We start from the raw sequence: 24,525 nt of genomic DNA, 5'->3' as shown, positions 1-24,525 counted from the left end.
GCATCCACATGGGGCTGCACTGCCTGAGAGGGACTGCAGGGAGCCCAGCAGGTCCCAGTGCCCTGGGCCACTGCCCTCTCCTGCCCAAAGCCCAGATCCAGTGCTCAGGGACTGAGGAAGGATGGGCTGTGCAGTTGTATGTCCACGTGCACATATGCATGTGCAAGTGACTGTGTGTGTGCAGCATTTGGGGGGTGGCAGAGGCTGGTGAGTTGATTCTAGTCTATGAAAGGGAGAGGAGAAACATTGAGGGTGATTGATTTTCTGACTCACACCATTACAGTGGCAAATTCCCCAGGGACCAGGAGTGGGGTCCTACATTGTGAAAAGTATGTGGCAATATTGATGCCTGCCCCTTGCCTTGCATTGAGTAGTATTCAGGAAATATGGTTAGAACTTGCCAAATCTAATGCCCATGGATTGAACTCTTTGAGTCAAGAAGGGGTTCTCATACAACACCGGGGCCAATGAGTGGGATAAGTCATCTCATTTAACCCAGTAGCTGCTGTGAACATTCCTGTACAGGTTTTTGTGTGAACACATGTTCATTAGAATGGGAAATATGCCCAAGAATGCATGTTTAGTTTTGTAAGCAACGGCCAAATTGTTTTTGAGAGTGGCTGTTCTGTTTTACATTCCCATCAGCAATGTGCGAATGACCCGGTTTATCTGTTTTCTTGCCAGCATTTGGTGTTGTTACTGGTTTTTTTTATTACTATTATTATTTTAGTTGTTCTGGTGAGTATGTAGTGATATTTCATTGTGGTTTTAATTGGCATTTTCCTGGTAGCTAATGGTGGTGAACATCACTTTGTATGCGGATTTGCCAGCTGTATGACCTCTTTGGTGATGTGCCTTTTGCTTATTTCCTAGTGAGACTGTTTTTTTGCTGTTGCATTTGGAGAGTTCTTTGCACATGCCAGACACTAGTTGTCTGATGTGTGCGTGGTTTGCAAGTATTTGTTCCCATCAGGTAGCTGCCTTTTCCTGCTCTTCACAGCGGTAGTCACTAAACAAAATTTTTAAATTTTGATGATGAATAACTATTCAATATTTTTGTTTATGTGTCATGATTGCACATTTAGTCTAAAAACTCTTTGCTGTGCACAGTATTTTCATATACTATCAATATGTATCCTGTGCCTCAAGAAGTCTGTCTTTTATCATTACTAATATTTTATATTCTCTTCCCCTCTATCTCCGTTTCCTGAGTTTCCCTACTTCTAATAATCTTTTCCCTCAATATTTGACATAGTTCATTACATACACTTTTTGTTTAAAATTTTAGTTGTTTTATTATTTATTTTAACATTTTGTTAACATTTTGTTATAACAACAAAATGTTGTTTTATATATTAACATTTTGTTCTTTATTTTCTTATTTCTGGCTTTTTTATAAATGCTTTTTGAGTATGAATTTCCCTGTCATACTAAAAGTTTTATAAGGTATTAAATCTGCTCTATAAAGATGTTATGTGTTATTTGGTAGTAAGGTTTTAACTTACATAACCATATGTTTTAGTTGCATTTTTGCTATTTTTGTCAGTATTTACAACCGATGTTTACTATGAAGTTATTACCAATTTAAGTCTTGTTGCTGTCAATTAATTTTTCTAATTAATTTAATAAACATTTTGTAGTATTTTTACTGCTAATTTGATTACATTATCATGAGGAAATGCAATTAATCTAAAACCATCAGCTACAGCTTTATTGTTCAGTTGCCAATATCTTTCTACTTTTTAAAAAAACACTTTAATTTCATGATTACTAGACTGTTCTTTTAAAAATTTACATTCTATGCACAGCAATGTGAATGCCCTTTGAAATACTGACCTGTACACTTAAATATGTGAAAATTGTAATTTTGGATTATTTGTATTTTGCCACAATTAAAAAATATTTTACATTTTATACTGAGTAGAGAGATTTACAGGCAGCTAGTGAAGTGGACTAGTTTATGGTCCCTATCGATTCTCTGTGCCCTTGATAATGTTTAGCCTTCCTGATATCAGCTTCTAGGAGATGTGCTAGAATCTCCCAACATGGCTGATTCTCCTGGTAACACCAGCACTTGATCCTCGCTTATGCCAAGTCCACGGTGGCATTTGCACCTAGGTTCATGGCTATTATAGCTTCTGGATGGAATTTGTTCTCTTATCATCGCATAACCTGCATCTGTATTGCTAAGGATATTCTCAGCACTGGACCCAATCATGTACCATGTTACTATGCTATAAGAACACTCGTTTCATCACCAACAACCAGGGCTTTTAATGTGAGCTAAGATTTCTGTACTTGGATTTGATACTCTTGTTATTATGAGGGTGAGTTTATCCACCTTTGCCCTAACATGTGAGAGAAACTTGACATGGGCCCTCAGTGATTCTGTGGTTCAGAAAGGAAAATGGGCTCACCGTGAGTATCGGGGTGACCAGTCTATGGAGCAGGCGGGTGGGAATGTTCCAGGCGAGCAAGGAGATAGGGTCGGGAGGCCCAGGTGGGCAGCCTGGAGAGGGGCTGGGAGGAGAGCGATTGCCCGTCCCTCAGTACCCATGCCTGTCCAGGGCTCCAGCCCACCCCTTGCACCTGAGCCCGTCTCTGGAGGAATTCCCCTCCCTGGGCAGACACACAGGTCGTTTGGTAATCACAGTGGGGACAATAAGTCCAGGATTTTGCCCTTGGCCGTTAGTCTTGGTGGTTACTCTGAGCCCTGCCTTCTCTCCTCCCCCAGGCTGTGGCCCAGGCCCAGACATGGTATTGATGAACGTGCGAGTTCCCAATGTATCCGCAGCAGAGATAAAGAAAGAAGCCACCGGTGCAGAGCTCCCGACCGACGTGTAGCACTTTTCAGTGAGCATAGCACTTTTACTGCAAGATGACAATTGGCCCTTCAACAACAAGCCATTGGGGGAGGCATGGATGATGCTATCTCCATTCGTGGAGTGGACAATTGAGGCACAGAGGATTCAGGACAGGGCAAAGATGCAGGATCGGCTCTTGGCCGAGCTGGGCTGGCCCTCAGGTCTCCAAGGTCAGGGCACCCCCAGCTCCCTATGGTCCTGGGAAAACCCCCAGCTGTTGGAAGGGGTGCCAAGGGTCTCAGTGGGTGGAACCAAAAATGTCATCTGTTGCCTATGGCGCAGGGCAGATGGGTCAGCCAGAGGGTGGGAGGCTGCACTGCAGGCACAACCCTGAGACCAGGCTCCTGCCCTCACCTTCCACTGGCTCAGAGTCCCACCTGGATGCTCCTGTGTCCTGCAGGCCTGAGAGAGGGTGTGCAAACGCTCCTGGAAGTGTGTGCACCTGGACATGGCATCTCTCATGACCCCTCTCTTTCCATGGTTCAGAGCCCCCTCAAAGATGCACCTGTGCCCAGCTGTGCTCAGGAGCAAGTGACCTGGTGCAGAGTGTATGGCCTCACTTTTGTGTCCACACCCACCTCTGTCCCTGTGTCCCCCAGCAGTGTGGGGTTTCCATGGCTGTCCCCAGATTTACCAAAACACATGTCCCTACTGATGGAATCCAACTGCTAGCACCTACTGCTCTTTCTCATGTCTCTTTGTCACGAGGCAGCTGTGCCAGTGGTGCAGGCCTAAAGCCACCGCACAGGAGGAAAGTGAGGCCCAAGAGAGCCCTCAGCCCTCGGTTTGGCCCCTCGGCCGGCAGCCAGTGATTCTCCGACAGGGGTTCTGGAGCCTTCTACCAGCCTCCTTGCAGCGCTGCTTCCCATCACCCACACGCTTGCTCCTCCCACGTACCCTTTAGTCACTGTTTCTTTCTGTCTCTGCCCCTCCCTTATGGTGTGTTCAGGGGTCACCTTCCCTTTACACCCCTTGTGTCCTCATTTCAGTGTTGATTCTGGGGTATCCTAGCAGAGACCTCCTCTGACCCACGGAGGCACTGGGAGTGGTTCTGGCTGGGACCCAGGCCCAGGCCCCTCCATCCCATTGCTGGTCCTTCCCACCTTCCCACCTGGGTGGTGACCCTTCCTCCGGGACAGGACATGAGTTAAACAGCTTTGGTAGAGGAGGACAGGCCAATGTAGGGGGGACAGGGTGTAATGGCAGAGATGAGGCCAGAGGGAGGAGTTGGTGTACAAGCAGATGAATTAAGGACAGGACCTGGGCCTGGTGGCTCCAGTGGGAGCTGGACTGGGACGGGCAAAGGCAGGGGGCAGGGGACACCTGCAGCATGTTGTGTCTGCCTCAGAGCCGGGCTCTGCCCTGGGCAATGCTGCTGCTTCTCTTAGGCTTCCAGCTCCTGGTGACTCAGTCCCAGTGTTCCCAAGAGCAGGAGGACAGTGATGAACAGGTCCTGTCTTCTTACGTCCCCGCCATGGTGGAGCTCACTGTGCACACGTTCAACCTGCAGAGCGAAGACAACGCTGCCCACAGGCTGGAGCGAGTCCTGAGTGCCTGGAGGGAGAAGGTGGGTGACCACGACCCCCCGGCCCTGCCCTCCTGTACCTGCTGCTAACGAGCGACAAGCAGGGGGAGTTTTATCAAGGAGTCTTGGTTCCCCCTTTGTGATTTATACCTGAGTGAAATGTAACCAAATCAAGTCATTTTCAGTTTTTATAAAAGATTTAATTAGGATTTTTTAAAAACTTGATTCAAAGTCTACCCAATATTAGGTATTTTATTTAGTCTTCATAATTTTGATGATGCTGTTTACCTGAAGAATGGCTCCCAAATAAGGACGGCAGAAGAGATGAAGCTACTGAGTAAGGAAAACAGCCCCAGAGGAAATGTTCATAGAGAGAGATTGAGAAGGGTTTCAAAGAAACGAAATGAGAGAGATGATTAGAAAACCAGAGAGACAGTCACAGAGAGAGAGAGAGAGAGAGAGACTAAGAGAGCGAGCGCAGGAGGATTCACGGAGCTCTAGGGAACCTCCCTCAGTCCTGAGTGACACTGTGTGGTCACTTCTCCTTCTCTGACGCCCTCCTGCTCTGGGCAGACGACCCCAGCCCAGCACACAGCTGAAGCCTCTGTGCACACCTGCGTGCATTGCCCTGGCTGGTGCTGCTGCCCCTGCTCTCTCGGGTGGGGACTCCCACGTGGGGCTCCTGGCTCTGTGTGTCACAGTCAGGCTGGTGTTTGGGACAAACGGTGGGATGGGAGGATGACATGGGATGCAACGAAGGAGAATGGAGTGCAGAAGAGCAAGGAATGCTTCAGATCACACTTTGTAAGAGGGGCAGGTGGTGTTCCTGGAAACCGTGGTTCCAGTCATGTGCCAGTGTGTGGTGGCAGCAGTGCAGGACATGTTCTCACTGTGGGTCAGGTGCAAGCACTGACAGTGCACGGTGCATGGGGCCCCCTCTCTCAGGGCTGAGATCATCCAGCAGAGGCTTGGAGAGCTGACACCTCCCCATGCACTTGGCACCTGTCCTCCGAGGATGCAGTCGGAGGCTGAGACGCCTGCTGAGATCGAAGCGGGGTCTCACCCTGGAAGAGTGGGCTGTGGGGCTGGAGGTGGGTGCTGTGGTAATGGAGAGTGACTCAGCCTGTGCCTTCTCTGTGACCTCCACTGTGCCCACCTACCCTTTGCTCTGAACTCCCCAGCTACAGAAAGTCCCCCTGGGTTTTACCTCGAGAGCACTGATGCCAGGCCCATGGGAGAACTTCCCAGTGAGGACAGGGTCAGGGCTCTCCCTACACTGGATGCATCTGTCTGCACAATCAGCTTCTCAAAGGCAGCAGGAGGGGTGAGTCCACGTGAGCCTCTGTGTTCAACAGGATTGGTAAAGGATGGTGTTCTCCATGAACCTGCTGCTTCGTCAGACCAGGTGTGGTCTTCTTTCAGGAAGACATTGACAACTGCACTTTCACAAACGCCCAGAGCTGGGCAAGGTGAGACAGGACACCAGCACCTCATGTACACAGCTGTGGATGCTCCTGCGTGGGGGTGGGGTGAGGTGTGGAGCAGGTGACAAAGCCGTTCTGAGGGACGTAGAGGAGGGGCCAGGACAGGCTCTGCCAGGTGATGCTGCATGTGCCTTAGTGGGCAGCCCAGCCCGGCAGGCAGCCCAGGGGTCCACGTGCAGGCCCCTGGCCACTGTGAGTTTCCTGACCCCACCCACTCATAACATTGCAGCTGCCTGCACCCTGACCACATGGCCCTCACGCTGCTGTTGTCCCGTTGGGTCCTGATCTGCTGGATTCTAATAAGTGAGTCTCCTCTCCAGTATTCATCTCTACCCCTCCCCTGACGTCTGCAGAAGAATCCTGGCGGGTGCCCAACATCACCTTTGCCTGAGTGGATGGTTCTTAGTGTCCACCATTCCTGATGCAGAGTCGAGGAGGTGGAGGCTGAGGAGGGGCCCCACTGCCCTCCCTCCCTGTTCCTGCCTGGGCCCTGCTGGCAGAAACAGCTGGGGTCAGGCTTGGTAGCCACACCTGATGGCCAGAGCCACATCCCCACACTGCTGGCCCGGCATGGGCAATGTTGAGAAGGAGGCCGAGCAGGAGCCACACGCTTCCCGAGGCTCCTGCATCCCTGTCCCTTCCTGCTCTTCACCATCAATGTCATGCCCTGGGAAACACAGTTCAAACTCCTGAACAAGGCCTGCTCGGAGGGGTTCCCCTGATTGAGATCCACCCCCAGGCCTGGCCATACACTCTCCAGTCTTTCCATATTTAGTAGGTCATTAAATATCAGCATTTCCAGAAGCTTTGTCTGCCGTGTGCTGAAGGGAGGGGCCTGAGCAGTTGATGGGGTGATTCTCAGCAGGGCAGCCTGGTGGGTCCCCTGCAGGTGGGCTTCTCTCTCAGTCTAGAACCTTCTGAGGTGGCTCCTGGTGGCACAACTAAGGGCATCTGAGCTGCTGTCTCAGGGCTCATGCACTTTGACCCACATGGCCAGAGACACGATTACCGTGACCTCCCAGGGCACCACATGGGCATGATGGAGGAAGACAGGCCCTCCAGCTCCTCACACCCTGTGTGGTGTTTTCACAAATCCATGTGCAATTAACGAATGGAAGTCAGGATGGGCCAGATGCTGTTAAGTCTCTGCCTGAGTCCTCTAGACCAAGGTCCAGTACACATTTTCTGTAAAGTTCTACAGAGTAACTCTTTTGGCCTTTGTGGGCTATATGGTCTCTTTCTTGACTACCCCACATTGCCTTTGTGGGTTGAAAGCAAATCAGAGTGGGCGTGTGCCAGTAAGACTTTACATACACAGGTGGGCAGTGGCTGTTGGCCCTCGGCCATACCTGTCAGCCTCTGAACAAGAGCCCCTCTGCGTGCACCTGCAGTTGGTGCCCGAGTGCCAGCATGCTGCCAGCTCCCACCTCAACCACCTGCTACTGCCCCAGCTTGGCCCAGGGCTTCCTCTGTGTAGATGGAGTTCCCTCAGCAGAGCAGGTACATCTGGCAAGTGTGGGAGAGGTCAAGTGTGGGGGTCACCACCATCATCAAGAGAGAGACAGGTGAGCGTCCGAGTCTCCCCAGCATCGGGGCACCTGATTCAGAGGCAAGTTCCACATGGGTTCTCAGAGTCTCACCAACAGGATGAACCCCCGTGGCCCACAGTGTAAACCACTGAGAACAGACATGATGGTTTTCTTCCTTTTCTGTCTCCCTCTTTCACTTGTGTCTCGTGAGATCCTCTCCAAATAAACTACACGCTCAGTCTGTGTTTCAGGTCAATGTGGGGGAAATCAAATCAAGACATGTGGTCTGTCTGGACTGTCATCTTGGAATGTGTCCTCCCTAGAGACACCTGGGCGGGGAATGCCTCAGCCATGTGCTTTCAGGCAAAGCCGCAGGGAGCGCCAGCACTGAGGTGGGCACTGCCCTGCCCGGCCTTGTCTCAGACTTGAGGAGGTTTTTCTTTAGTCCCTCCCACCGCCTCTCCTGTCTGCTCCCACCCTGTCTATCTCTTGGCCATGGCTGCGTCAGCAGAAAGAAGCTTAGAGGAGACCTTTATCCATGCCAATGCCAACACATGTTTTCCAGAGTCCACCCCATCCATTCCACTCAAGCCCCATTTCTCAGGCAGTTCCCAGGAGTGGGTCTCGTGGACGATCAGCTCACCAGGGGAGTCCTGGCTCAGGACCCTCTGTGAGCACAGATTTGTTGGTGGGTCTGGTGGGGAGGAGCCCACAGGATGGCATCAAAGCACTGACTCCTGGTGGGCCATGATAGGTCCTGGCTGACTCAGTTCACATGTGTGGGGTTTTGTCAGTTTTCTGTATCCCCAGAAGGGAGTCTCCACAATGTCCAGGTTTTGAGACGATCCCCACAGTACCTCTAGGTTTCTGAGTTTTGCATGACATTGGCTGGGTGCTCAGGCCTTATGAGATGATGGGTCTAGCACTGAGGCCTGTTCCTTTGGGAAGACCTCTCCTACCTGGCCTTGCCCATCTGTGCCTGCTCCTGGAGGTGGCCACCTGGTCACTTCTCTTTTTTCAGGAATCTGTGTAGTAAGGAATGAGGAAATTAGTCCATAGATTTTGAGGGTGGCCATGAAGTAGGCACCTAGGCAAATCTTATGCCAGAGGCTGAAGCCAGAGCCATGCTGGGAGCAGCTGGTCAGCGGCATCCCTGACCCGGGCCCCAGGAAGGAAAGGGGGCACAGACTGCCATGTATTGTCATTAGCTCTCTTGCTCTCCAGAAATATCAGTTCTCATCCAACTCTGCACCCTCCTAGCTTCTAACCTGGGGCCTCAGTTTCCCGATAATGTACACAGGGATGACAACCCCTGCTTGTCTGACCTCAAAGAGTTGCAGCTGAAATCAAACAAGGGAGTCCAAGAAAATAGTCAAATTAGTTCAAAATGCTCTCCATGCACACTCTCTTATTCTGCACTGTGGCCACCTCCCCATCTGCTAGTGGCACATGTGGGCACTGTCCTCATCTCTCCCAGAGGGACACAGTCCTGGGGACATTAAATATAGGACTGAAAACAGAGTAAGAATGATGTGGAGACTGTGGGGAGGTCTTTGTAGCCTCCCAAGACGCTCCTTGAGCCAGAGGAAGGGCGGATGGGATGGAGCCAGGGGAGGAAAGGGGTTGCCATGACAGTGAGTCACATCCCAGCTGACAGTGGCACTGCCCTGTGTGTGGCCTCAGGATGACTTCTGCCCATTCCATTTCTCCACTTCAGGTCCTGAGACTCAGATTCTCTTCATGCCCTGGCACATCCTACACATTCAGAGCTTTGGCTCCTGCTGGCCCTTGCCGAGCACAGGAAGGGAAGTGTCTTAGTCTGTTCACATTGCCATAACAGAATATCACAGACTCAGTAACTTATATAGAACAGAAATTTATTTCTCAGAGTTCTAGAAGCTGGGGCATCCAAAATCAAGGCACTGGCCTTGCCACATCCCCACATGGCCCAGGCTGTACCCAAAGACTGTGTGAAGCCCCTTTGGGGGGGTGGGGCTTAATCCCACCCGTTAAAGAGAAGCTCCCATGGCTTAATCACCATGTACAGGCCTCACCTCTTAATGCCGTCACACTGGCAGTACCTGAATTGTGGGGGGGACACACTCAAACCACAGCAGGAGCATTCCCTGCTTTGTAAGGTGGGTTTTCAACTCTGTCTTCTCCTTTTCCTTTTTCAATATTATTCATGAGCTAAGGAAAAGCAATAATGTGCTGACAAAGGCAACGCTTCTGTCATCCAAGTTGTCACATAAAGAGTGAGGTCTCCACAGTGGCAGGTGAGGGTGGAACCCCGCATCACTCCAGCCGTCCTGCCCTGGCGTGTCTGAGGCTGCTGAGGCTCTGGTACAGAAAGGGCTGGCAGTGAAGGTGTCTCTCGAGCCCATGTGCCCGCACATTCCAGATCCCCTCACACTCACATAAAAATGTTGCCAAAAGTGGGTCAATGAAAACTCAAGAGTTTCATGAGTAAATAAAACTGCCTTGATCCCAATTCTTCATCCTGACTCTGGCTCAATGGCTTGGCAGGGACCAGGCAGTTTTGTGGAGTTAGACCTGCACCAACACATTGCCTGTACTAGCCCGGCTGGCCTCAGACGGGGCAGGAAGGTTTGCTCGGCCCCGAGCCATACAACAGGAGTCATGGCTAAGATGGGACTGACAAGCCCAGGTCCCTCTAGGTATTCAACCACACTGTCAGGGCTCAGCAGAGAAAGCCTTTCTCTACAGGCTGCTCATGGGGCCAGGCAGGGCTGGCCAGCTCCTGCTGAGGAGTGAGAGAGCCAGTGGCCTGGAAGCACAGGCTGCACACCCATCAGGCCAGGGCCAAAGGGCAGAAGTGGGACAGCACAGGTGCAGGTATCAGCACAACGAGCCCCGTCCTGAGGCAGGGAAAAAATGGGACAAGAACTGCTCTTATGTGTCCTCAGAACTCTGTGACCACACAGGGGAGGGGGCGGTCAGAGCGGGCAGGGCCCCTGCCCTCCACACAACATAGCTGCTGGCTGAGGCCAGGGAGGTGCAGAAGAAGGGGTCTTGCCTCCTGACTCACCCAAGCAAGCCCAGAGTGGCCTGCGTGGCCCCTCACAGTAGACCTGGGCTCCACTAGAAGGTTGGTTTTTCCAAAAGCTGACCTTGAGGCAAAAACTGAGCTGCAACTGGCTTTTTTAGATGTGATCCTAGAAAACAACAGAAGGGCAGTAGGGGGGTGAAAATGGAGAGAAACAGCAGGTTAGCAATGTGGGCAACTCGGGTTTAGTCATGCTGGGTGCCCCTCAGAGACTGGCTGGGCCACACCTCAGTGTATCTCCCTGGGTCAGAAGGCCCAGGTATTGATCCTCCAACTTCTGCCATTGGCTGAGGGCTCCTCCCAGGGCCATTTCCTCCCCAGCACTCAAGCCTCCCCCTCATGCACAGAGAAAGCTTAGATGGCTGCAGGTGGCCCTGCCAGAGGAGCCTCTGTGTGGGCTGTCTCTCAGGTGGCCTCTGAGCTTCCCCATCTCTCACTGAGATGTCTAAGTTAGAGCCTGAACCCATGTCACTGCTGACATTTGCCTGACTGGCCTCCAGCTGCACAGCAGGGCTGTAGTCACCACATTCAGCTTTCAGAAAGTGCCTCTTTCTGGTCATGTTATTCCCTTTCATCACCTCAGTCCACCACACACATACACACACACACGTACATTGTGGCCAGACTCTAGCATGGCATCCAATGATCCTCATGTCCTGATCATCACACCCTGATATAGTGTCCTTCCCCTTTGAGCCAGGGCTGATCTGTGTGACCAGATCAATAACATAAGGAGGAAGTGATGGCTGTGACATCCGAAGTTAGGTCACAAAGGATGTTGTAGCTTCCATCTTGGTCTCTTGTATCACTCTGCCTGGAGGAAGTCAGCCACCTTACCACGCACACAGCAGCCTTGCGGAGAGGCCCCCTGGAGGAGAGCAGAGAGCTCCAGTCAACAGCTGCCGCCCATCTGCAGCCCTGTGAGTGAGCTCCCCCAGAAGCAGATTCTCCAGAGTCAATCAGATCTTCAGATGATGGCAGGGCAGTCAACATCTGAGTGTAACCTCATCAGGTGACATCTGGAGCCACTCAACCAAGCCACCTCCAGATCTCTGACTCACAGACACAGCGAGCCACTAAGTGGCCAGGTGATTGTCACATAGCATTAGCTAACTGACACACTCACCTGTGAACATGCACTCATGCACAAACACACACACAAGTGCAGCTTACTCTTCATGCACCAGTCTTCTTCCATTTTTTCTGTCTCATTTCAAAACAACACAAATCTCGAAATGGCCCAACTGTCACTATCGTCGGATCTGGGCTTTAAAACCAACTGCTGCTAAGCATTGGGCTATGGCTTCCTAGGAGTCCTGGGAAGGGAGATTTCTGTGGAAATCCACGGGTGGACATTCTCAAGGCAGCCAAACCCTCAGAACCTTACTGAAGGTGCCCACCATGCTTGAAGCAATTGTGTGCTGGGTTCTTCTGGCTATCCAGAAAGATCTGTCATGGAAAAGCAATTTGTACTCAGAGTTGGTGAGTGACAGAAACAGCTTCCATGGACTGGTGGCAGATGTGTGTGCTAGGAGAGGAAGTCATCAGCTGGAAGAGCTGCCTAACACTAGAAGAAAGCATCACACATCTCATCATCCGCCCCCAAAGAACACACAAAAAAGCAAAAAGGCCACAGAAATGAAGTCAGTGGGTCCACTGTGTTGTTGAAATGCCTGGCAAGTGCCATTCCTTCTTCTTTAAAATGAAAGTGGACATGGAAGAAGGTTCTGGAAGATTATTAGATATTCTTGCACTCTGTCTTCAGCATAGTGAGTTCAAATAGCCATGGTTTGGATCTAACAATAAAGGTGCAGAGAAACATCTAAAAGAGAAAAAAGGTAAATTAGGTTATATTTTTTAAGAAATGAAAAAGAAAAAAAAGACAAAACCAGAAATTTCTATTTCCAGAATTCTGCTTCAGGAGGGCTACGAGGCTGTCTGAGTAAGCCATACCCCTGCAGTCCATGGAACCTGAAGGCAGAGGAGTTAGCCTAGCTCACCAGGATGGATCTACATCCTGCACCCCATGATCTGAGCAATCATGGGCGTGGCTGCTTTGGGTCAAGGAGAGCAACAATCAGAGCTCAGGAGCTGGTTATCCTTGGGCATCCTGGTCTCCAGCTCTGTTCCTCATCCAACCATGCTGGCTAGGAAGCCCACGTAGACCCTGTGCTGCACGGAGGGCCCAGTGGGTCCTGCCTAGGAGAGACATAACAAGAATAGCACAGGGTCCTGCAGACCTTGGGGACAGGGACCGAAATTTGGCCAGAGACCAAGAAGAGAAGATTGCAGCTGGAAAGCTGAGAGGAGCCACCTAGATCTTGTCTCAGAGTCCTGCACAAGTGGAGCATCAGACTCACAGCTTGGTGACGAGCACCCGTGTTTTCCTCTTTTCTTTCCTAAAGTCTTTATGTGGTTACAATCAAATGGTAAAGTAAGAACACTTCCATGACACTAATGTAAACATGAATGACAGCATCAAGTGGAGATGAAGTTGTATAAGATACAAAGGTGTAGGACCAGATTGAGGGAGAAAAGAGGACAAGCCACCAGCAGCCCAGACAGGTGATTGAAGGACTGAGTCAAGGCTTCTTCAGTGCACCCAGGTGGGAGGGGGGTCCAGGGCGGGGTGAGTTGGTGTGTGGCAGTAGAGGGAAGGGAGAGAGTGGGCTTTGGGCTTATCAGAGGGTTAACTAATGATTTGCTTAATTTGTGGCCCACCCAAGGTAGACAGAAAACAATCAGGAAACAGAGGAATTGAAAAACCAAATTATCAAGATCAATCCCAGATGACATTTTAGCAATGAATATTAAATATCCTTAAGAGGTGAAAACAATATTGGGTTAGTAATTCAATTTCTGGGAACTTTGCCTGTGAGAAAACAATAACCAGATATACACACAAATCGAAATAAAGGCTATTCATTATAACACTGTTCATAATAGCTACAAATTAGAAAAATCTTAAATAATTAATTTTCAGGGATTGGCTAAATAATATGTGAAAGCACCATACGATGAAATCAAATGGCTTTATTATATGAGGTTCTCACATAATTTTACAGTTTTGAGAATGCTTAGGTCTTATTAAATAAAAATCTAGGTTATAAAACAGTGTTCATTGTACTCCCGCTACACAAAAATGTACATATAAAATAAAATACAGAAAAAACTAGGATACATTCATATAACAATATATCAACAATGGTAAGCTTCACATAAGGGTAGTTATAGCTGATTTTACGACACTTAATATTTCTGAAAATTTCCCAATTTTAATGAATTAAATGAATCAGGCCAATAACTACTTATAATAATATCGAGTTTGAAAGGTTTATTTTCTAAGGAGCCCAGATATTCACCCTTTCTTCCTTTCTAAATCCCGATAAGTAACTGGAGAGAAGAGATGAGGTCAGATCCACAGGAGCTCTAAGAAACAGGAAAGGCTCCCACGTGAGGACAGAGACGGAGAGGAATCCCCCGTGGTGAGCAGAGAGAGAGGGCACGGGGGTGGACATCCACTGAGTTCCAAACATGCAGCACAGAGGAAGAGGTTGTAAGAAAAAACAACAGCAAACTGCTTCCAAACTCCTCAAACCTGAAGTCTTCCTTGATGGTCCCAATTTCACACTCCATAGACCATCATCAGCAAATTCCGCACAAATCTTCTCTGGACATCCGGACTCTGAGCACCTCCTCCAACCAGCTGACACCCTCTCCTGGCTGAGCTACTCCAGCAGACTCCTGGCAGCCCCGCCTGAGCTCACCACTCCACTCCTGCCCTGTGCTGGCTGCTGTCCCTTTGTGCCTCTGGGCCCGCACTGCTCCCGTATCTACCCACACATCTTGGAAGTCTGATCTCTCTGGGTGGCAACAGTGGGCACCTTCTGGCTCCCAGTTGGGTTTGGCCAAGGGGAGACAAAGGCCGGGAAGAGGGCAGCCGGAGGAGAGTGAGGTCAGGTGGTCACAGCAGGTTGGCTGTGTTCCTTCCCTGAGGCCACGGCTCCTGACAGGGGCCATCTGATCACTCATGGGGAAAGGATACTAAAAAAGCAAGTCCTAGAAGTGAAAACCTAGGAATATTAAAACACATCACCTTGATAAAAATAGGGGAGATGCAAATGGAAATGTGATAACATTTCACATACATCAGGCTCCTAACACCAGGTGCTGGCAGGCCTGTGGGGAAATGAAGGACACACCCCTGGTGGGACCTCTGCTGGCCTGGCCACTCTGGAGAGCAGACTTGAAGGTACACACCACATGTGGCCCCCCACACTAAAGCTGATGTCATACATGCCCTATCATACCACAGTCTCACTCACAATGTCACCCCTGAAGACATTCTTCCCTTTGGTACAGTGGGCACACAGCAGGACTCTCACCCAGTGCTGTTGATAAAAGTGAAAAACCGAGAACAACCAAAATTGTCTAAAGTAAGGAAACAGTTAAGTACAATGACATATAGTCACATAAGCTTAATAGGCAGTAATACAACCAATTTTGGGTCAATTTCTATACACATCAATTGTGGCCTAAGAAATTGTTTGGCGATAAACAAAAATAGCAGATTGTGCCAACATGAATAAACTTCAAACATATTGTGAAGAAAAAAGTGAAAGTTTTAAAAGCTATGTAAAGTTTGAAAAACACACAAAACTCTGCATACATAGGTAAAAGTTTTAAAACAGGGAAAGGAATGTTACTCATCAGTTTTAGAAGACTGATTGTCTTTGGGGGGAGGAAAATGGATAGGTAACATTTTATTTTTTAAAATAAATATTTAATAACACCCATTAGAATGGCTATTATCAAAAAGTCAAGAGATAACAGATGTTGGCGAGAGTGTGGAGAAAAGGGAGCCCTTGCACGCTGCTGGTAGGATGTAGATCGGTGCAGCCATTGAGGAAAGCAGTATGGAGGTTCCTAAAGAAATTAAAAACAGAACTACCTGATGACTCAGTGATCCCTCTGGAACTGAAACCACCACCTTGTAAAGGGATCTGCACTCCCATGTTCACTGCAGCATTGCACACAATATCCACGATATGGAAACAACCTAAGTGTCCTACAATGGACAATGTATAAAGAAATTGTGGTATACAAAAAAAAGGTTACATTGTATAATGCTGAGTATACTAATTATCCTGATTTGAGCATCACATATTGCACATAGGTATTGATATTCAACATGGTATCCCACAGATATGTACAATCAATTATGTTTCAATAAAAGTGAATAAATAAAAGAAATTGTGGTATACACACACACACATGCACACACAAGGTGATATTATTTAGCCTTAAAAAAGAAAGGGATCCTGCCATTTGCTACAGCATGGATGAACCTGGAGGACATTGTGCTAAATGAAATAAGCCAGACACAGACAGATACTGCATGATCTCACTTATATGCGGAATCCAAAAAATAAGAGTCAAGTATGCAGAGAGAATAAAACAGTGGTTACCTGGGGCTGGAATAGAATAGGGTTAGAGGTAGGTTAAAAGTTACAAAGTAGCAGATATGTAGAACAAGTCTAGAGATCTAGTGTATAACATGAAGGCTATAGTTAATACAATTGTACTGTATTTAGGATTCCCACCAAATGACTAGATTTCAGCTGTTCAACATACAAGGACAAACAAAAAATGGGTAGCTACATGAGATGATGGACAGGTTAATGTGCTGCACTACGGTGACCACTATATCATCTGTATGTTTCCTATAACATCATGTTGTATACCTTAAATGCACACAATAAAAATGATTTAAAAACAAATAATAAATAAAAATAAATATTTTAAATTAATCTGTTTAAATGATAATGTTGTAAAATCTGTGTGGTAGGCACGAGGGGATTAGATAAATCATTTTTAATACCAACCTAAATTTTTAAAATATTACTTAATTTAAAACTATTTCTAGTAGTTTTAAGAAGAATTCACTCTCTAGATGTAGTCGTTCACTTGCATTTCATCATCCTGCTGTGATGTCTACTATTCATTAAAATACAAAGATTTTTCATTGGAGCATATCTGGGCAATTTTTGGCAACCACTAATCTGCCATTATTTATGTCTAGCCATGTATCGTGCCAGCTTATCTATATCCTAAATAGGTAAAAAATAATAATAATAACAATACACAAGGCACAGAAACATATATGTATAAGAATTTTCAATTCAGTTTTCTTTAAGAAAGAGAAACATTGGAAATAACGTCTATGAGAAGATTGCCAAGACAAATTTGAAAAGGCAAAAAGAGAAGCTGAATCAAAATACACATAGTGCATCCCCATTTATTTTAAATAAAAGAAAGAAGAAGAGCTACATGAATTTATGGAAATTTATAGCGAAGTTGTCTTGAGGGTATCCACACAAATGCTTCCAGTGTTAAGTCCTGGGGAGAGGATGGAACTGGGACATCATCGAGGGGTCCAGGGGATGTGCCATCACTTTCATCAGTTATAGTTTTATGAGAATGCATTTTTAGAAAATATTTATGTACACTTAAAAAGATTACATTTAAATCTGAAATGTATCCCTGTTAGATATGAGGAGAGTAGAGGAGTTTGTGATGAACTGGCCCCTCTGTGACAGTCCCCCTCTGGGCCCAAGGTCTGGCAGCACCCCCTCCCTGCAGGGATTGTCCCTCATCTCTCAGGTAAAGAAGCAGAAGGCTGAACTCATGGGATGGTGTCAGGCATGTGGAGCCACTGGGCTGGGCGTGTGGAGACTGTCCAGAGCCTCCCAGGCCTTCCACTCAGCAGCCAGGCCACTGGAATTAGCAAAGAAGAGCGCCTTCTGATGTCCCCTGCTTCAAGGCAACCACAAGCTTGTGGAGTCCCAGCACTGGAATGAGTCCTCATTCAAGGACTTCAGTGGGGGAGGACATGCCAGACTTTCTACTGAGTCAGCACCCGCCTGCAGATGGTGCCCAGGACAGTGAGTCCACCAGGACGGCTGCCTCAACTCCTTCCTGGCGGTGCTGGTGGCAGCTCTGGCTTCCTCCTCTTCAGAACTAGTTAAGGAGCTTGATTCCCTCGGGACCACCATGTTGTGAGGAAGTCCAAGTGTAGCGTGACCAACTCACCTTGGTTTGCCCGGGATTTCCCCAGTTTTAGCACTGATTAGCCCCATCCCAGAAATCCCTTCAGTCCTGGACAAACCCTACAAGTCTGCCCCATGGAGAGGCCCTAAACAGAGTGAGAAAGGGGCCTGGCCAGCCCCCAACTGTCTCAGCCATCCCAGCTGAGGCACCAGACCTGTGAGTGGAGCAGCTGTGTGAAGTGAAGCATTGCTGCCCCAGCACACCACACTCCACAGGGGAGGAAGAGCTGTCCTGCCCAGACAGCAGAGTCGGGAGAAATGATCAGCATGTGGTTCACACAGAACACCAGAAGACTGCAGCAGGACCGGTCCTGCCGCCTTTCTCTGCTTGGCACGCAGATCTGAGCAGGGCCATTGTCCCCTCTTGTCTCAGCCACGTACCTTCTGCATTTGCGGATCACTTTGAAATAAGCAGTTTTCATTTTCTCCTGAAATTTTCTTGCACATTGTTCGGGCAATTTTGACTTCCATGTAGTACTCCAAACTATCTGTGACCTGTCAATGAGTAATTTAAAACTTAGATGTCATCAAAGAACACATAGTATAATTGTCATCTCTGGTAAATAATCATGTCATTGACTGCTTAGGGCAAAGAATGCCTCCCTACCCTCCCCTCTCTCACAGTTTTCTTGCGAGAACTTTTTGGCTAATTTGGTAGGATTCTTAATATCTCTTTCTCTGCCTCTCATCATGGTATTTAATTTTATTTATTTATTTATTCATTCATTCATTCATTCATTCATTCATTTTTGGCAGCTGGCTTGTAAGGGGATCTGAACACGTGACCTTGGTGTCATAAGGCTGTGCTCTAACCAACTGAACTAACTAGCCAGTCCTCGTGCTAACTTGTTTTAAAATGTCTCAACAGGGTCTAGTTTGTGGCACTAAGAAGGATAAGACATCAGTTTGAAAAGAGCCCCTATGAGAGCACATAAATTCTGCTAATGCTGAAGCAAGAACATCAAGTTTATGGTGAAGCTTGGGTGGAAGAATGATGGAGTCATTGATGCTTCACAGAACGTGTATGGGACAATGCCCCAAAGAAATGAGCAGTTTACAAATGGATAACTCGATGCAAGAAAGGATGAGAGGATGTTTGAAGATGAAGCCCACAGCAGCAGGCCACCCACAGCAATTTATGAGGAAATAATTCATCTTGTTTGTGCTCTCATTGAAAAGAGCTGACGATCACCAGCAGAAACAATAGCCAACACCATGGACTTCTCGACTGGTTCAGCTTACACAATTCTGACTAAAAAATTAGTTGAGCAAATGCCAAAACTTTTGTACCCAGATCAGCTGCAGACTAGCGCAGAATTTTCAATGGAAATTTTAAACAAGTGGGATCAAGATCCTGAAGCATTTCTTCAAAGAATCATAACAAGAGATGAATCATGGCTTTACCAGTATAATCCCAAAGACAAAGCACAATCAAAGCCATGGCTACCAAGAGGTGGAAGTGGTCCAGTCAAAGCAAAAGTGGACCAGTGGAGAGCAAAGGTTGTGGCAGCAGTTTTTTGGGATGCTCAAGACATTTTGCTTGTTGACTTTCTGGAGGGCTAAAGAATGATAACATCTGCTTATTATGAGAATGTTTTGAGAAAGTTAGCCAAAGCTTTAGCAGAAAAACACCCAGAAGCTTCACCATAGAGTCCTTCTGCACCATGACAATGCCCCTGCTCACTCCTCTCATCAACAAGGGCAATTTTGCAAGAGTTTCAATGGGGAATCATTAGGCATCTGCCTTATTGTCCTGATTTGGCTCCCTCTGACTTCTTTTGTTTCCTAATCTTAAAAAATCTTTAAAGGGCACCCATTTTCCTTCAGTTTGTAATGTAGAAAAGACTGCATTGATGTGGTTAAATTCCCAGGACCCTCGGTTCTTTAGGGATGACCTTTTGGCTGCTATCATCACTTATGAAAGTGTCCTGAACTTGATGGAGCTTATGTTAAGAAATGATGTTTATATTTATATTTTTATCATTTAATTCTATTTTCCCATGAACTCTTTGAAGTCCCTTTGTACACCCTGTAGGATCCCTAGGATGTGAACCCAGGAGAGACGGACAGCAAAGGCTGCAGGAAGACGGCACAGAGAAGGTGAGCTGGGAGAAAGAGGAGCAGGAAGAGGAGTCTCTGCTGTGTGTCGTCGGCATCACCACAAGCTGAGTCCTCAAACCCCGGCTGGACGGTCTAACCCCGTCCTTCAGTGCAGTCCACTGTGCCCTCCCTCAGACTCCCACCCAACCACAGCACCCTCACCTTTCTCAGGGAATTTAACACCTGCGCAATGCTCTCTTCTATTACACAGTTCATATTCAAATTCCCCCAGTTGTCCTAATAACATTCTTTATAGTTTTTTTTTTTTCCTTTTAAATCCAAGAGATAGCACAGGACTGCACATTGAGTTAGTTGTTGTTGCTTAAGTCTCCCTTAGTGGAGAGCAATTTTCCAGATCTTTTTTCCCTGTCTATCATGATGCTGAAACTTTTATGTGGTCTTATACGGTGTCCCATAATATGGATTTGTCTAATTGTTCCTCATGACTACATTTGGGGTCTTGCATTCTGGCAAGAATACTGTACACAGGTGCTGCCGGGCCTTATGATGACAACTGTCCCAGTGCTGGTGATGAGCATTGGGTGAGGGAGTTGATCGTGAGGGGATCTTGTAACTAACAAGTAATCCCTGCAGTGATTTGTCCCAAACACTCTCTCACACAATGGGTGCAGGATTCATTGATAATCTTTGCCTGAACTAGATATTACCGTGGTGGCTGGAAAAGGTGCAACTAGAAAATGGCATAATTTTCTAATTATGCCATTTCTTTTACATCTATGAGTTGGCATTTTCCTGTAAAGGGGAAGCTTCCTGCCTGCTTTGGTTCCTTTTTGTCGCATCATCTCAACTAGTGTTGAGGAGGCTCAAATTGTCCCAAACTTAGCCCCTTCAAGTTGCCTTCTCAGCTCTTACTCCTATTTTTTGATTATAACCAATTTTAAGTTATTTTAATGAACATCTTATGTTTCATCTCCACCTCAAAATAATAAAAGATGAAATATAATTAATTTTCCTTCAAAAACCCTAAAATAAAATTAATATATTTTGGCTAAAGGCATTTCTCAGCTGTGTTTTCCATTCCTAGTTTCAGTAGCCATCCAGGGATGATGGGCTCCGCCCTGACTGAGGACGGGGAGTGACAGAGCAAGGAGCAAATTCTCCACCAACCTGCTCCTGGGCTTTCAGAATCTGCGCCACTTTGAAGTTGTATGTGTCATCACTGGCCTTGTTATACTCTTTCATGGCATACCAGAGTGCCTGCTGCACATAGACATAGGTTTTGGGGATGTCCTGGAACTTCCGTACCACCTTGGGTGAACCCCAGGTTTGGACTGTCCTGGACGCAAGGGCCACAGTGGCTGCCAGAAGCAGCAGGGCCTGGCAGAGTCTGGCCATGGCGTCTGAGCCGAGGGGGCACTGGCCACGTTCGTTCTGTCCTTCCAGGTGTGTGCTGGGCTGGTCCCACTGCCTCTGCAGATGCACCCAGCTCTGTTTGACGTCACTGTGGTTTAAAAGGAAGGGACTTCCGTTAACATAGTTGTGATGTTATAATATAAAATAAAATACATATTTGGTCTTCATCCCCCATTTCTGGCATAGAACATCCAAAGCCCTTGGAATCTCCTGAGTGACAGGGATCTGAGAAGAGTGTCTTTTGTTATTTGTAGGGAGCCCTTTTCCTGAGTTTCTGCTGAGGAAGTGACTCTTGATAGGCCCTTTGATAGCCTCAAGATGGGTGCTGGTGGCCAGAGGAACCAATCTTGTGATTAAAAAGTTGAAACTTAGCTGCATCCTCAGCCTCCATGGTGGGGAGAGGGGATGGAGGTTGAGTTGAATCACCAATGACCAATGATTTAATTAATCATGCCTAGTTAATGGAGCCTCCACAAAACCCTAAGCGACAGGGTTCAGAGAGCTTCCAGGCTGTGTCTGGAAAGGGCACGGTGCTTATACATCCCCTTCTTTGCCCTGTGGACCTCTTCATCTGGCAGCTCACCTATATCCTTTACAGTGTCCTTCATAACAAACCGGTGATAGTAAATAAAGTATTTCCCTAAGTTTTGTGAACCATTATAGGAAATTATTGAACCTGAGGTGGTGTGGGAACCTCCAATGTGTACCCAAGTTGGGCATAAGCGTGGGTAACCTGGAGACCCCCAGTGTGACTGGCATCAGAGGCGGGGCAGTCTTGTGGGATGGAGCCCTCAAGCCTGCGGGGGCTGAGGCCAACTCTGGGTGGTTAGTGACAGAATGGACTTGAATCACTAGACACCTAGTTAGTGTCCTAGAGAATTGCTTAGTGTGAAAACCCACACATTTGGTGTCAGAAGTGCTCTGTGGGTAAAAAAGCAGGCCTGAGTGTGCATTTGCTTTGGGGGACATCCAGTCATACTGTGGAAGGTAAGTCAGGAGGTGGCCTGTGAGATGCAGGGGAGCCAGATGGGAGTGAGCAAACCACAGCCCATGCGGCATGGCCAAAGTCCACAGGGTATGTCAGCAAAGGTGAGTGGAGAGTCGAGTGCATCTAAGTGGAACATGAACATGATGGCAGAACCAACAGAGCCCTAATGTCCACTGGGCACTATATAAATAAGGCATACTCAGCCGGAATGCTCATGAGGTCTTAATCTGGCCACCCTCTGGTAACACCATGCTGGCCCCAAGTATCCTCTCACCAAGAAACACAAATCAAATCCTGGGCTGTGCAGGAGTCTAATGGGCTGGCCAGCTGTGCCCAGGCAGGCCTGCCTGTGTCTGTTCCATGAATGAGTGTGTGCTCCTGATGAGCACCTTCCATCTGCTGGACAGCATTGCTCAGACTCCTGCCTCAGTCCTCATAACCCCACCATCAGCAGGGAGCTGGTACAGCAGAGAGAGGTGGGAGATGTGAATATCACGGACCGAGGGGCCAGGCCATGGTCTCTCCACCTCCGCCCTGCCCGGCCAGCTCTTAAGCATGTTGACCTGCTCCGTCTCATTGCCCTGCCTCTCACGTGGAGGTTCACACTGATCTGATAAAGGTGGGATCTGAGCAGCTGACTTTGTCCTGTAAGCCTTTCTGCTCCATGACCTCTGGGTTAATTCCTCAGGTGTCCTTGGAGGCCCCCCAGCACACAGGACACAGCTACACCACAGACCCACCTTACAGCCAAATTCTCCACCACTGTCCTGGCTGCTGGGCTTAGAGCTGTCTGGCAGCAGGTGGGGTCCTCTTCCCTCCCGAGGACTTGAACTGATCAGCCCTGCTCCCGAGGCCACTCTCTGTCCCCAGCACGCTCAGCTCAGGATGCGCTTGGTCAGGATGTCAGTCAGGCCTGCGCTCTGGGGCACTCCTGCCCTCTGGCTCCTCTCCCCATCTGGATGGTCACACCTGAGGCCCCTTTGTGAGGTAAGCCCAGCCCCCCTCTGATGCAGCTCAAGTGAGAGGCATGTCTTATGGGGTCCTAGCAGCCCTCCTAGGGCTCACAGAGGGCCGCCAGCGTGCAGAAGCCCCTCAGCCCCTGTTGCACCTTTGCCGATGTTCTAAGTTTCTGCACTTAGACTGAGCCAGCTGGAAGTGACAGCACCTCCATGGCCATTTCTGTCAGCACCCTGTTACATGACCCTATGTTAGGACGAGGCACCAAACAGCCAGGCTCAGGGACTCTGGGACCCAGAGGCCCTCGGGGAGGGGAGGCCGTGGGGAATCCCGTAGTGGATTGAATTATGTTCCCCCAAAACTCCGTGAAGCTTGAATTGCATCCCCCAAGTTTTATGTATTAGGAACTTAGCCCACATTGTGACTATTAAGAGGGTGGGAAATCCTATTATGGTAATTGAAAGGTGGGGCCTTGAAGAGGTAGTTGGATTGTAGGACTGTGCGGTAGTGAATGGATTTAAAATGATGGTCAGGGGTGTGGTTCTGAGGGCTTTAAAAGAAGAAGATAGTCTGTCTTTCTCTCTGCTCTCTCTGCTTCCACCATCTTGCAATGTGAGACCCCTGGATCACTGTCGCCACCACCAGATGGACTTTGGACTTCCCAGCCTCAGAAACTGTAAGCAATAAATGTCATTTTTCTTTATAAATCACCCAATTCCATGTATTCTGTTATAAGCAACACAAATGGGCTGATACAACTCCGTTTCCCCTCTTGGCCACACGTCCACTGCTTGGAAACTGCTGGCCGGTGGTGAGGCCTCTCTCCAACTGCCCCCATCGATCTGCCTTCTCCCAGACATCTTGCGTCCAAAACAGAACACAAGTATCCAGAAGAATTTGTGCATCACAAAGCAGAGAGACTCCCACATCCCTCACTGGGAATTCTGCAGGTCTGGACAGATGAGTGGGCATATGTGAGCCCACATCTCCTCCTGGGGAAGGTGGTCCTGGTGAAGGGAAAAGAGGGTGGTCTTTGCTGAATGCTGTGGTGGGTGTGGACCCACATGTCTGAAGGGAAGCCCCTGTTGAGGTCCTGGTCCCCCACCCCGGGAGTGGGGGCAGGAGGGAGGCCTCTGTGTCCTCCAGGCAAGGCTGCTCCCCCAAAATACACCTGCCTCACCAAACATGTGCCATGCACCATGGGATCACCAGGAACCACAGGCATGAACTGTACCAGGTACCGGTACCTCGTAAGAAGCATTTTGTTTTGCTCACAATTATGGTGACCATTAAGGTTTCAGGAAGGGCGTGCCAATGACTCTGTTTTAGGGTGTCTCCCAAGGTGCAGTCAGGGAGTGACTGAGGGCTCACTGATAACGGGGAGGGGGATTTTATATAAGAGCTTTATTGAAACGTGCTTATCAAACTACAATTCACACGCTGTAGTATTCGCCCGTTAAACACATGATTTAATGGCTTTTAGTATGTTTACAGTTTTTAATCCAAACCACAATAAATTTCAGAACAT

General features: G+C 48.2%; 1 protein-coding gene across 1 annotated transcript; it reads right to left on the bottom strand.

The window, feature by feature from the left end:
* Nucleotides 1-12,207: 12,207 nt before the first annotated feature.
* On the bottom strand, nt 12,208-21,034 carry LOC134390369 (cystatin-13-like). Its single transcript, XM_063113637.1, has 3 exons — nt 20,807-21,034; nt 17,960-18,073; nt 12,208-12,291 (listed from the first exon to the last, which is right to left on the bottom strand). The coding sequence occupies exons 1-3, from the start codon at nt 21,032-21,034 to the stop codon at nt 12,208-12,210; spliced, it is 426 nt and encodes a 141-aa protein (XP_062969707.1).
* Nucleotides 21,035-24,525: the final 3,491 nt, after the last annotated feature.

Source organism: Cynocephalus volans, chromosome 11 (assembly GCF_027409185.1).
Source record: "Cynocephalus volans isolate mCynVol1 chromosome 11, mCynVol1.pri, whole genome shotgun sequence".
In the NCBI taxonomy this organism is placed as follows: domain Eukaryota; kingdom Metazoa; phylum Chordata; class Mammalia; order Dermoptera; family Cynocephalidae; genus Cynocephalus; species Cynocephalus volans.
The sequence above is the reverse complement of the archived record's forward strand: the minus strand, read 5'-3'. Positions and strand labels throughout refer to the sequence as shown.

Coding starts and splice junctions, on each gene's coding strand:
- LOC134390369 (XM_063113637.1), bottom strand. CDS start 21,034: ATGGCCAGACTCTGCCAGGCCCTGCTGCTTCTGGCAGCCACTGTGGCC. Junction 18,074..20,806: donor TTCTGAAAGCCCAGGAGCAG/GTTGGTGGAGAA, acceptor ACTCATTGACAG/GTCACAGATAGTTTGGAGTA. Junction 12,292..17,959: donor GTGATCCGCAAATGCAGAAG/GTACGTGGCTGA, acceptor TTTCTCTTTTAG/ATGTTTCTCTGCACCTTTAT.